This window comes from Polypterus senegalus, chromosome 10, assembly GCF_016835505.1.
Source record: "Polypterus senegalus isolate Bchr_013 chromosome 10, ASM1683550v1, whole genome shotgun sequence".
Taxonomy (NCBI): Eukaryota; Metazoa; Chordata; class Cladistia; order Polypteriformes; family Polypteridae; genus Polypterus; species Polypterus senegalus.
Window position 1 is genome coordinate 172,950,293 of NC_053163.1, and position 14,523 is coordinate 172,964,815.

A 14,523-nucleotide genomic window follows, 5' to 3' on the forward strand; every position below is an offset into this window, starting at 1 on the left:
CAAATTTAAATTTGAAATAAAAATGTTAAAAATTAATTTTGATGTCTTCTTCATTTATTTGACCCCAGGGGGCACGCCCCACAGTTTGGGAACCGCTAAGTTAGCTGGATGTTCACACGATTACCAGGTACATGGGCTCTACCAAAAGAAGGGAAGAACACTGGAATTACCAAGAAAGTGTTTAGATTTGTAGCATCGTAACTCGAGAGGAGCGAAACGATTTGCACAAAATCGTATTTGCAGTGAAACTCCATGTTTTGAGTCACAAAGAAACAAAAATAATGAAATAACATTGCATTTTCCTTCCAACGACCTTCACACAAGAAGAAAGGGGTTTTCATGCATTACTTCAACATGTATCTGCCAGCCGTTAAGGAATTAAAAAAAGATTTCTCATAAAACATCGGTGGAAATTTGTGTATCCTTAGCTACGATGTGGCGGTTTTTGGGTAAGTTGCATGTATGTCGGTGTTTCCGTGAAGAGTGGTTCATGGCGTTGTGCAGGTTTTAAATAAATAATCACGTCCCAAGAGGGTGCAGGCTCAGAACGGGTGCAGCGCTAGGGTTGATTGAGGTGCTCGGCTGATCACTCATCACTAATCGTAACTAGCAGGTCACTTGTGTCGTCTCACACATGAACAATAAATGTCACCGTCATTATTTTAAGGTACGTGATCAGAATAAGGAAGTGAGAGAATGACTGGCAGGACATGTTGTTTACACAGTGTACGATGTTTGAAATACCCACATTCTTGCACAGAATTAGTGGCATGTGGAGGATTCTACATGGGTGATAGCAATGTCAGAAGATGGGTAAAGCGTTTTAGACGGCACCCCCAGCTGGTCTTGGTCGACAGGATTTAATGGTAAAATAATAAAGCTAACAAAGAGTCAATGTACAGTTTAGGAGTAAAGAAAATATGTCCAGATTCATTAAAAAGTGGCAATTATGTAAGAAGTGAATCAGTACACAAAGGGATGTGCAACCAGTCAAGATGGCCGTATGTGAAAGCACCTCATCTGCACACTTTTGTGCTCTTCTAGCCCAGCCTAAACTCAAATTATCTTGGGTGTAACCTTATTGCCTCCTCTTTGACTGTTATATCAAACAGACGCCCAAGCCGGTATGGACACTACTCATTTACCTGGTCAGGAGGCCATGATAATGGAAGGCCAGGGAGCGAGCGATAATATCTCCTCACCAAGCAGGGCAGGATTAAGAACTTTAGATGTTCTTAAAAGATTTTTGGTTCCCCCATATATATGTGCTGTACTCACTCTCAGTAGGCAACTGAATGGGACCACCAACATGAACAAAACAAGAACAATCAGGCAAGCCTTGGTGGACCATGTAGAAATTACTAGGTTCTAAATTTGTTGTATTCCCAAGATTAATATATATCATTAACCTTTATTATTACTATTTTATTATTATTTTTATCATCGTACATTGTATACAGGGTGGGCCATAAGTTTCCATACATATGGTTTTTAACTTCAGGATGCTTAGATTGGTCGCCGTGGTCCTGTGGAGCGGCCTTGATTTTTATCTTTGGGGGCATTTGAAGGCCATGGTGTATCAGGAAAAGATACAAAACATAAATCATCTTAGGGAACGTATCACCAATGCCATTACAATCATAACTCCAGCTGCGCTAATACGTGTTCATCAGCAGTGGCGGACACGTATTGAAATGTGTTTTCAAAACAATGGCAGTCATGTAGAGCATATTATATAAAGAAAAATGGTTTTTCATCAAAAAATGTTCATTTTTCCTATGTATGGAAACTTATGGCCCACCCTATATATGTACATATTTTTTTTTATTTAATGTGGGAGCCATTTTTTGTAGAACCCGGCTCAGTTGCACCATTTGCAGTTTTCCACTATATGGTCCATGGGAAATCCAGCAGTAGAAAATTTCTGTGGGGTCCCCCCTTCTCTTGATTCCCTAAGCATGTGTTTATTTTACTTAACAGTTAATCCAGCCCTGTCTCCATGCCAGCACATGGAGGAGGAAGGATGTCACAGCGGCTACAGCGGGATGGACTCTGGAACTGGGACGATCAGCACAGTGGCTGACATCCTGCTTTAGGCAGAGCGACCGAAACCCCCCGGCGCCATACACTAGGTGGCAGTATCCAATCTGGCAAGCCCAAATATGGACACCAAGAGGGCAGATTTGGAGTCGTAGGCCCACGGGACTGCCCTGTTGCGTTCGATGAGGGCCGCCAGGGGGAGCTCTTGAATAGTGTTGATACAAGAACCATGGTGGTTCTCCCTGACCCAGAAGTCCTTCCCAGCAATAGATTAAGCACTGAAAGCAATCCCTGGTCCACAGTTAAAAGAGAGCTCTCCACTCAATTCGGAGGAAAGAGTTAATGCAGAGAAAAAGAGGAGAAAGACTGGTGCAGTATTTTGAATGGAAAAAGCGTATATGAAGGTTGTGTTTAAATTAAAAATGGACTTTATTTGAACTGGGACTGTTGTGGTGTAACTGCGACTGAGGCCCCCTACAGGCCACAATGCGTTTTTGGCACTCATGCCGGTAGATGGCATAGAAGTTGCATTGCATTTCTTCTTAGTGGGACTTTTCTTGCCTGTACTTAGCAATGTAAAGCCATGGTGGCTGAGTGGACTTTGTCATGTCTCGATTCATCTGCATGTACTGTACTTTCCATCAGTTATGGCAGGATCAAGGGTTCATTGTAAAATGGCGAAGAGACGTTCTTGCTAATTCCCTGTGCAGACATGTAAGCTGACTTCAGTGAGCCCTCTTTCTAATTTAACAGTCACACCACGGATGCTTTTTTTTAATTATATGAATGAATATAAAACAAGGATGAGTTTAAATGCCATAACCCAGCAACTTGATGCGTCTGTGGTTGCACAGCTATAAAAGTCCAGTTTCCGACCAGCATGGAGCGATTACCAATGAAAAGGGATTCCAGGGCAGGCTATGAACATGTGCGCTTCCCAGAGGAATGGCCCGTAAAACATCGCACGCAGAACGAGAACAGACAAAAAAAAAAAACGAAGAGGATATGTTGAACTTTACCTCCAGCGGAACAAAGAAATTCTAATAAAACCCAGTGGGGCAAAATTAGAACAGACTGTGGAGCTGCAACCCGCCCGAAAAGTTTAAAAGCATTTTCAAAATGTGCAAGTAGTCAAAAAAAGCCCATTAAAATTTGTCAATATGTAATTGGAACAAGGTGGAAAAATAGGGAAAGGTTAAAAAGGAGAGATAGTCTTGAAGCAGCCGACGCAAGCAAAAAAAAAAAAATCCCAGGGAGGTCAGCACCAGGAAATCACTAGCGAAGTGGAATGTAAACAGACTGGGAAAACCAATGGCACGATTTTAAGCGGCAGTTCAAATCTGATTAAGGGAAAAAAAAAATAAATCAGTAAAACCACTCCGGCTTTCTGAGGCATGCCTGGCAATGACATTTCGTGAACCTTTTCTTTGCCTTCAATCTGAAAGAATTTTCTTCTACAGCTTTCAAAGTTCTGAAATCCCACCCTGCCCCCCTATTTGACATATCCCAATTTCTAACCAACCTCCCTCCAATCTCCATCTACCCCTCCTCCAATCACAATCAGAGCCCAAGACCCACCCTGCCAATCCCCATTAACCCCATCCCCATTTTTAATCAACCCCTGACCTGGTCCTTACTAACCTCTCGAGAACCCCAATTAACCAAATTGAACCCTGACTTTAAATACTAGCTTCGCCTCCGTGGGATGGGCAGCTTCTTCTTGAGTCGATTGAAGTCTTTGGCTGATCGCCAGAGCCACGTTTGGAGTTCCTTCAGCACCCAAAAGCCTCCCATTTTTCTGGAGAAGTCACTCAGAGTGTGTGTTTCGGGGACAAGGTAAGAAGCGTAAGGTCCATTACCTTCGCCCCATAAAGTCTGCCGCCTTCTGGCGGGAGAGGAACTGCCCTCAAACTGTGTCAAGTTTCTCGTGGGAGGCTTTTCCACGGGTGGAGCTGAACCCGTGGTGACTGGAATTCTGCTAAGGAATTTTCCAGGGAAGTATTCCCGGGGGTAATCTCGCTGGGAAACACCAGCTCCAAGGCTTAGGTACCTAGCATCTCTTTCTGAAAATCGTACTGGTTTCTCATTTAAGAAAGGTGAATCTCTGCTGTGAAAATCTGCTAGCGCAAGACTTGGTGTCGTGAGAAAAGCCCTTCCAAAGCCAGATGGATGTCCTCCTCCTCGATACAAACCTCCAGGCCTGGGGGTAAAAAAGTTGGGGATGTCTTCTCCACTTGGCAAAGGGGGTGGATACCCCAGTGAGGTCATGACCCCAGCAATGCTTACCAGTAGGCCGTGCAAACCCGTGCAGAAGTGCTGAAGAGACCTTTGAAGAGATGGGCAAAGGGTCCCAGCTGCCAGTCCTTTCAGAGCACCCAGAAGGATACTGTAGGCTCGGTGGTTCTCAGACAGTCGCAGGCGGTTATCCAGTCCTTTCCAAAGATCCAGACGTGTTGCAGCACTGGGAAGAGAAGCTGAATTGTTGGGGCGGGGTGGAGTGAAGTCAGGATCATTGAATGGTGGTCCCAAGTAGGTTAGCTAAAGAGAAAGGACGGAGAACAGGAGTCAGAATATTTGTTTTAATGTGCACCTAAATACAGTGTAATAAGGTGAACCTTATTTATGGAGGCTGTTCTAGCCTTGAGGACCTTCAATGTTACTATACTTGTTTTTGTAGCCTTCCTCATATCTGTGCCTTCACACAATCCTGTCCCTAAGCTCTACATGCAACTCCACAGACCACAGGAGGACTCCAAACAAAGTGCAGAAAAACAAGTTGGGAGGCAAAAACAACATTCCTCTGCCCATGCCAGGTCCTCTTACACTAATATTACTACAGTTGCCTTGGGTCACCCATACAACTTCTTGAAACAGAAGCAGAGAAAGATGTTAGAAGCGCATGCTGATACAACGCATTGCAGCAACCACCACATGACAAACCACCTCAGGATCCCAGATTAGGACCAGCCATGCGACGGGTGACACCTCAGCACCACACTAGTTCAGATGAAATATAACAGTGTGAGGTTTTTTATGGTGGTTGGAGCGCCAATTCTGCCACCAACCTAGGGCTGGATGCAGATTAATGTCATAGCCAGGACGAAGCAATTGCAGGTTAAGGGCCTTGCTCAAGGGCCCAACGCAGTAGAGTCACCTTTGGCGTTTACGGGATCTGAACCACCAACCTTCTCATTACCAGTGCAGATCTCCAGCCTCTGAGCCGGCACTTAACTGTAAACAGAAGCAGCTCACCAAAAAAGTCTAAATTAGGGTAAGTCGCCGTAATTCAGGGTCTTCATAAGAAATGTAAGGATTTACAATAAACAACAATATTTGGAAAATTAAAATGTGTGCTTCAGTTTAAATGCTTAATGTCTAATTATTCTTAACTGTAGCAGAAATCTGTAATTTCTTACCCTGTGATAAGTGGTCCTTAGAGGGCCACCCATTGGAATGAAAAATCAAAAAAGGGATCTCTATAATATCTTTTTGGTCTCTCCTCGATGACACTGAGATCAGAAAGAAAGAAAATGCAGACATTGTCTTTTATCTCAACCTTCTCCAGTGGTTTCTGCTAGAAAAAAAAAATACCCAGAAATCTCTTGGAGCTTCAACAGAGAGCTCAGCAACATCACAGAAGGGGCTCGGATTTTCCAAGTAGCATCTTCATATTTTATTCTGCAATTTGAAAGTTTGATGAGGATGGACAGGATTAGGAATAAGGACATTAGAGGGTCAGCTCAGGCTGGATAGTTACGAGACAAAGTCAGAGAGGTGAGACTGCGTTGGTTTGGGCATGTGCAGAGGAGAGATGCTGGGTATGATGAGAGAAGGGTGCTAAGGATAGAGCTGCTAGGGAAGAGGAGAAGGGGAAGGCCTAAGTGAAGGTTTATGGATGTGGTGAGAGAGGATATGCAGGTGATGGGTGTAACAGAACAAGATGTAGATGACAGGAAGATATGGAACAAGATGATCCGCTGTGGCAACCCGTAACGGGAGCAGCCGAAAGAAGAAGAAGCAGAAGAAGAAGAAAGTTTTTCGATAGTGTGGTCAGTAGTATATTGTGAAATGTATGGCCAGTTGTTTGTGGTAAGAAAACATGTAGTCCTTGCTCTTGATCCAGGCCGTTAACCTGCAATTGCTCCATCCTGGGTATGACGTTAATCTGCATCTAGCCCTGCAATCAGGTCCTCCAACTCGCAGGGAAAACCTGTCGGTTGGTGGAATTTTTGGCACTCCAGCCAGTGTAAAAAAAACCTCACATCGTTCAGGGTGGTGCTGAGGTGTCACCCACTGCATAGCTGCACACAGATCTCAATTTGGGTGGCTTGTGTGTGGTGGATGCGGCAACATCGGCACATGATCCTACCTCTCTCTCTTTCTTTGTCTTCTCAATAATACTATTAGTTGGTCTAATTTATATTACTGTGCTCCAGTTAGATCAGACTCATTCGGGAAGATAAGGTAGACAATATGACATAGCGGTTTAAGACTTTAGACTTCAAGCCCTGAAGTTATGCGTTTAAATCCCACTGCTGACACCATGTAACTATGAGCAAGTCCCTTCACCTGCCTGTGCTCCAAACTGAAAAACAAAAGATATGTAACCAATCATATCTCAGATGACATAAATCCCCTTGGATAAAGGAATTAGTCCAATAGTAAGTAAACAATATGAAGTCTTGAAAGAGATCACAACAACTTTAGAAAGAAATTTCAGAAAATATACCGTGCTTTTCAAACTAAATTCTCAATTTTGTCTCCTTTATGTCTAAAGCTGTCTCAACTAAGGGATTCTAGGAGCAACATCTGAGACAAAGCTGATACTTAAATGAAACATAAATGCGAATCTCTGTGAAGTCTCATGGGCCATCAAAGATCAGTGCCAACGTTTTTCTATGGTTAATGGACCTTTGCAAGAAGCTTAGGAGAATCGAAAGTGTCAGTATTTGTGGATACTCTTTTCAATGAGTCTGAGGTGAATAAAACAGAATGGGTCAGTGATAATATAAAGTACCTTAACAGAGAATTATTCATGCCGTCGTACATGGTGAACACAAAGAATCTGAGAAGCAGGAGACAAAAGACATAATCTCCATTTTATTTCTTTCTGATCTCATTGTTGTCAAGGTGAAACCAAAAAGACATTAAGGAGATTCCGTTACTGATTTTTCATTCCTATGGCACTGAACGTTACTTTACTAAACGTTTACCTTGCAAAATAACTTTCTTCCTCAGGGCTCTAGCATCACCACTTCAGAATGCATAAAGCCCTGATTAGTGGAGATCTACAGTGGTGGTAATGCTTCTGGAAGTTTCTCCCATCTCCATACAGTTTCTCTCAAACTAGGTTAGAGTAACCATTTGGTTCTTGGTCACCTTTTCACTCAGGTCTTTCTCCTATGATTGTTCAGTTTGATTGAGAAGCCAGCTCTAGTAAACTTGTAAACTTTAGAATTATGGAGGCTGTTCTACCCTTGAGGACCTGCAATGTTACTATACTTTTTTGCAGCCCTCCTCATATCTGCGCCTTCACACAATCCTGTCTCTAAGTTCTACATGCAACTCCACAGACCACAGGAGGACTCCAAACAAAGTGTGGAAACATCTCAATGATGATCAGAAGAATGGGATGCACCTGAGCCACATTTCAAGTGTCATAGAGAGTCGGAGTACTTGTGTCAAAGTGATATTTCTGTATTTTCGTTCTTAATTAATATGCAACACACATTCCAAATGGAACTTGCATGGGACACACACTAATGCCAGCCAACCTAAAACATATCTATGGGATATTAATGGTAAAGTAGAGTACCTGAGGAAAAAAGTGAACTGACACTGGGGGGAACATGCAACACCAGACCCATGTCAGTGATTGAGACTCAGGAACAACACCCATGAGGCAGCAGTGCTAATCACTGCACAACCAGGTATCTCTGAAAGGTGTTAAACAGACAGAAAATAAGTGAATTAGCAGACAATTCACTATGGAAACTTTATTAAAATAAAATGTGAACTGGTATCACGTAGCAAACAGAAAGAGAGAAGATGGAACATCACAGAGCGATGGTGAACTCACATAACTGACAGTCAGTGTGCTAAGCTGATGCTCCAGATATTTAGTCAGTTCGTATGTTCTCTGGATGGCGGTAGCAGAGGAGGCGTCAGTCACGTTGAAGGCAGAGACTCTCAGGGTGTGCAGCAGGGTAGCTAATAAAACAGCAAGGGGGCCGTAATGTCCTGACAAAATAAAGAGCGAGAGAAAAAGGAACAGGCAGAGAGACATGGGAGGCAGGGGAAAAGGGTAAAGGATAGAAGAGACAAGAAGAACACAAAGATAAATGGGAATAAACATTAGTCCATCACTTATGAATGTTTATTAATGGCTGACTATCTATCTATCTATCTATCTATCTATCTATCTATCTATCTATCTATCTATCTATCTATCTATCTATCTATCTATCACAGTATGTAGTGCTATCTATCTATCTATCTATCTATCTATCTATCTATCTATCTATCTATCTATTATATAATGCCTTTAATCTATCTATCTATCTATCTATGTCAATTTTTATCATTTTACACTTATGCTTTACCAAATAAGATACAGTTAGAAATATGTATATACTGTATATGTGCATATATTTAAAAACTAGCGATTCTGTAAAGTTTATTTTCTGCAAATACATGGAAAGCAAGAAGTAAACAACAATGGAACAGAGACAATAAAATCTAGTCCCTCATTCCAATTTCTGCAGGCTACTTAGGCCAGTTCTTTATTCCCACTTCCATAATGTACAAAAGAAAATACAACAAAAATCCTGACACTACATTCATTACGGTCAGATACATAAACTCAAACATATGAACTATCCATGATGGACTGATTCAGTTTGAATTCACTTCTGTTCTATCTATCCATTTATTATATAGTGCCTTTCACATCTATCTATCTATCTATCTATCTATCTATCTATCTATCTATCTATCTATCTATCTATCTATCTATCTATCTATCTATCTATCTATTATATAGTGCCTTTCATTATCTATCTATCTATCTATCTATCTATCTATCTATCTATCTATTATATAGTGCCTTTCATTATCTATCTATCTATCTATCTATCTATCTATCTATCTATCTATCTATGCATTATTTTTCATCATCTATCTATCTATCTATCTATCTATCTATCTATCTATCTATCTATCTATCTATCTATCTATCTATCTATCTATCTATCTATCTATCTATCTATCTATCTCTTTCATTGTATTGAGACTTCTATACAGAGTATTTTCTCCTGAGTATTTCATTTCCAATCCCATCAGACCACTTCCCACTTGCACCCACTCTCGAGTAAACTTAGAAACAGCATTTACTGTAATAGGACATCTACGGTCTTTCAGTCCTTGGGAAGATATCAGAGTATCCAAAAATAAATCCAGCCAGATGTAGAGAGAACATACTGATACCGAACAGGAGATAGTGTAGCCAGGAAACATAACAGAATCATAACAGAGCCCAAGTTCCATGAGAGGTAATGCCATTTTGGTGACAGTTTGGAAGAGAGGTCTTAAGGGCTTTGCTTACTAACCAAGCGTTTGTTAAGATCGTACTACGTAACCAAGATTAACTAATAGATACAGTCAGGTCGTCCTTATTGTAAAGTGTTGTGTTACTTTGACTTCCTCACTTTCTGGGAGGCGGGTGGCTGCTTGTCCCCCACTCCCCATCTCATGATGCCGCTACTCTTTGCTCTGCGTCCTTAACACCTCTCGAGTCGACTTTCTCTCCTTCTCTCTTATTTCGCTCTCACTGTAATAATAATTGTGTTGTGAAAGCCTTTCTTTTAGCTCATTGTCTCCAGCTTGTTTTCTCTCTCTTTTTCACACACTCTCTGTCTCTCCTTCTTTTCTTTTTACTTATTCTTTGCTACATTACACTTCATTAATACCGTGGGGGGTGAAAGTACCGGTGTTTGGAAATGTAACTAAATGGCACAAAATTTGAAATCGGATAATCTCCTAATGAACGCATTGTCGGCCAGATGGCTATCTTTCCATTCCTAGGATGAGATGTTGTTAGGTTTTATTCAGACACACAGGGTGGGATGGTGACAGAAAAAAATCCTGCTTTTTAGGAACATCCATGTCGTTCTGAAACTTCTGTGCTTTTTATCTTTAAGCTGCAATCCATCCATTTTGTGAACCAAACCTGCTTTTTTATTACAGTGTCACTGCGAGTGGGTGCATTGGGGAAATAATAATGGCCGAAACGACAGTCGTTCACCAGGTACACTCACATGTAACGAGACAGTTTGGAGTTGCAAAGTAAATGAATAGTCACGTATCTCTAACGCGGGATCAAATTTGTACACCTTCATAAGGTCCATTAGAATAACATGAAAATTATACACAGGAGGTGATAGCACAGGAAGTGACCTAAAGAAACAAAAAAGAAGGCTGTTTAGCCACTCTAATTTAATTCTATACTGTTTTATTTTCAATACAACTTTCAAGATATGATAATTGCTGGTGGTATTGTATGTGTGTGTGTGTGTGTGTTCAGAATTGAATAAAACAGAAAAAAAGTATTTATATAGTACATTGTATTAATCCCTGAGGGGAAGTTTGTCTTCTTACATAACCTTTGGAGGTCAGAGAGCAGGGACAGCCTTTGTAAAGCTGCCCTGGAGCGATTTTCATGTTAAGGGCCCAATATAGTTCTGCAAAGCTGTGAACAGTGCTCTTTCAAGTTTATAAGAACTAATTGAGACATGTTACCTAAATTCGGAGATCCCATTAAATACGACAAGTGGTGTGATGGGCATTGCAAACTGCCCTGGCACTTTTGGAATTCTTGGCTTGAGTCCTCCTCCTCCTGGCTGCTGTGTGAAATGTCCACCCTCTGCCCATATCCATGAATTTTCAGTTTTCTTTCAATGTGACAGTAAATGGTCAGTCTAATTGGGCTCCCATATCAGTGAATGTCCCCAGCGATGGACTGGTCACTCATTCACGGTTGCTGTCTGTCTTTTTGGGTGTGGGGATGGGTGCAGAGCTCTTCATCTTCTCACAAGAGTTAATCGTAAAATGCAATTCTATGTTACGAGACATTTCTTTATGAAAAGAAATAGGAGGCGATGAAGCAGAAGAACATAAGAAATGCTGAAAAGAAAGAAATTTGATTCACGAGAGCATATCTTTCACTCCATCAGGCTCATTCGTTTAGCTAATAGTTACATTTAGATTCCTCTTAAAGGTTGTCAAGGTTTGTGCTTCAACCCTATGACTCGGTAATTTGTTCCAATTCCTGCTCTGCTTAAAGAAGTAGGCTTCCTGGCGTCAGTCCTAAATGTCGCTTTCCACTAGGTGATCCACCGATAACTTGAAGGAATTCTCCTGGATCTACTTTGAGAAGTTTGAAGACCTGGATTAGATCTCCATGTAGTCTTCGCTTGTCAAGACTAAACTAATTGAATTCTCTGAGTCGATCAGACTTGGGCTATGGTAGGATGGCGCCCTGCCCAGGGTTTGTTTCCTGCCTTGCGCCCTGTATTGGCTGGGATTGGCTCCAGCAGACCCCCTTGACCCTATAGTTAGGATATAGCGGGTTGAATAATGGATGGATGGATCAGACTTGGCCACGTCCTTAAGTTCTGGGATGTACTTGGTTGCTCTCCTCAGCAAAATATGAGAAAGTGCAAAGCATTCAGGGTTGGATGAAACATGAAGCAAAATGCACACGTGCTTAGGGCATCAAGACAATGGGGGCAGCACAAAAATTTTCCATTGCCGGATTTTCCAGTGCAAAAACTGTAAATGGCGCAGCTGAACCAGGCTCCACAAAAAGGGGCTCCCACATTTAATGAAAAATCTACATACATATATACATACAATAATAAAAAAGTAATAAAAGAGGCAGGCTCGATGCCTTATCTATATATACATACATAAAAAACCCAAAGTCTGTCTGTCTGTATGTCTGTCTGCTTTTTACGAGAGAACCACTTAATGGATTTAGATCTTTTTTTTTTTTGTTTTAACATTCCGTTTGATCTTCCAACTTCTCTCATCATACTATGTATAATAGTTCTCTTGCGGTACCGATTTATTTACGCAAATCCAAGAGACATGCAGTGGGTCGATGGGAGGGCGATGGGGCCCTCCTCACTCACGCGTCAGCCTTGGGGCGTATCTTACATCCGCTTAGCTAGCGAACGAGAGAACTACTTAACGGATTTAGATTGGGTTTTTTTCTATAATTTGCTTGAACATTCCAGTTGATTTTGCATCCCCTCTCATCAGCAGCTGATCGAGCAAAGAGGAGGTAAAAAGAAAACTGCATTTGTTTCCCATTGTATCACCGTTCTGCAGTGGGTTGGCACTTTGCCCAGGACTGGTTCCTGCCTTGTGCCCTGTGTTGGCTGGGATTGGCTCCAGCAGACCCCCGTGACCCTGTGTTCGGATTCAGCGGGTTGGAAAATGGATAGATGGATGTATCACCATTTAAGAGGGGGTCTCGAATGAGCGACCGCGTCTCCTTGCAATGCATTCAGCGATCAACAGAGACGTGAAGTGGCTGGCACGTAGCACAGGCCTGGGGGTTGGTAAGCGAAGAAAGCAGGGGGTGAACACCCTAGTATATATATATTTCTTTTGCAATTTGAAAATATTTTCATTCTGTGCTCAGTAATATGTGGTGAAATGTATGGATAGTAGTAATAAAACACTTTACTAGGATTATAAAACTCTAGTCCTTACTTCTGAATAATGCTATTAATTGCTCTAATTTATATGGCTGTGCTCCAGTTAGATCAGACACAGGCTGGAAGAAAAGGCCTAATGGGTAAGACTTTGGACTTCAAACCCTGAGGTTGCGTGTTCAAATCCCACTGCTGACACCACTGTGTGACCATTTCACATGCCTGTGTTCTAATTAGAAAAGCAAAAGAAATCTAACCAAACATATCTCAAATGTTGTGAGTCATAAAGGCAAGAATAAATAGAAATATGAAGCCATGAAAGAGATTTAAAGAAAGATCTCACAAATTATACTATGCGTTTCAAACTGAATTCTCAGTTTTGCATCCTTTTACCTCAGCTCTATTGCATGTCTCCTTTTTGTCTGAAGCTGTTTCTCTAAAGGGGTTTTAGGAGCAACATCTGTGGCAAAGTTGATTCTTAAATGAAACATAAATGAGAATCTCATTTAAGTTTCGTGAACCATCAAAGATCAGCATTTGAGAGGTACAATTTCCTGTGCGTGTTCTTTAACAAACTCTGGCAAGTTATTCTCCTGGCAATCTATCTATCTATCTATCTATCTATCTATCTATCTATCTATCTATCTATCTATCTATCTATCTATCTATCTATCTATCTATCTATCTATCTATCTATCTATCTATCTATCTATCTATCTATTGTTGATGGATTTGGGAATTATATTTAATAACCTCATTTATATTTTTGGAATGTCTGTGTCAAAAGTTTGTAAAAGACAATGTTTACTTGGCAATTTTTTGTTAGGCCAGGCCAAGATGGCAACGTTAAAAACGAGAAGAAATAGAGATAAAGATCTGAAAACTACTGATGCTCTGTTAATGTTTAAGGTCCTCCTTCAAAGGAGATTGAGAATCGAATTTGAATATTTTAAACTTATTAATCAATTAGATATATTTAGAGAAATTTGGGCTGTAAATGATGTTTTATGCTCCTTGGAAGATGAATGTCTAGTCTTAAAGTATGAGTAGGAAAACTGTTATTAAATGTTGTTTAATTTTGATTGTTAATTTAAATGCAATTATGTTATAATTGTTAATAAAGGTCTGTTTAAAATTAAAAAAAATATCTATCTATCTATCTATCTATCTATCTATCTATCTATCTATCTATCTATCTATCTATCTATCTATTATATAGTGTCTTTCCTATCTATCTATCTATCTATCTATCTATCTATCTATCTATCTATCTATCTATCTATCTATCTATCTATCTATCTATCTATCTATCTATCTATCTATTATATAGTGTCTATCTATCTATCTATCTATCTCTGGTGAAGTACAGGGATTCTTCTGTGACGTGTAGGCATTTTTATGAAAATGCTCTAAATATTTAGGCTGTGACTCTACACCTTCACTCCCATTTTAGTATAATAAAATCTTAATGTATCTTAAATTTTGGGGTAAACTGGTTGGGGTGAGTGTGATATAACAATCAATTAAATCAAATTTCCTTGTAATGCCATCCAAGCCAGTTTCTTGATTTGTATTCTGAATGAATGCCAGCTGTACTCAAAGTGTTGAGCTATTTCTCTTTCTTTTTTCACACACAGGCACTGGGAGAGATAACTTTTGGGTGTGTGTGATGGTAATTCCTCTCCGAGTCACGGGCTGGTGCAGTCCCAAAAGAGTTGAGAAACTGCAGAATATGAAGAAGAAGAAAAGGGTGATTCGGCTTCTG

At 40.6% G+C, this 14,523-nt stretch overlaps 1 protein-coding gene across 1 annotated transcript in view; it reads right to left on the reverse strand.

Moving 5' to 3' along the window:
- Positions 1–1,762: 1,762 nt before the first annotated feature.
- Positions 1,763–14,523, reverse strand: part of clcf1 (cardiotrophin-like cytokine factor 1) — a 57,582-nt gene continuing 44,821 nt past the window's right edge. The window contains exons 2-3 of the mRNA XM_039767542.1: positions 8,120–8,280; positions 1,763–4,578 (exon numbers count right to left, since the gene is read on the reverse strand). Coding sequence (XP_039623476.1) covers positions 3,727–4,578; positions 8,120–8,280 — 1,013 coding nt within the window. The 3' untranslated portion in view covers positions 1,763–3,726. The remainder of the gene's footprint in view (positions 4,579–8,119; positions 8,281–14,523) is intronic.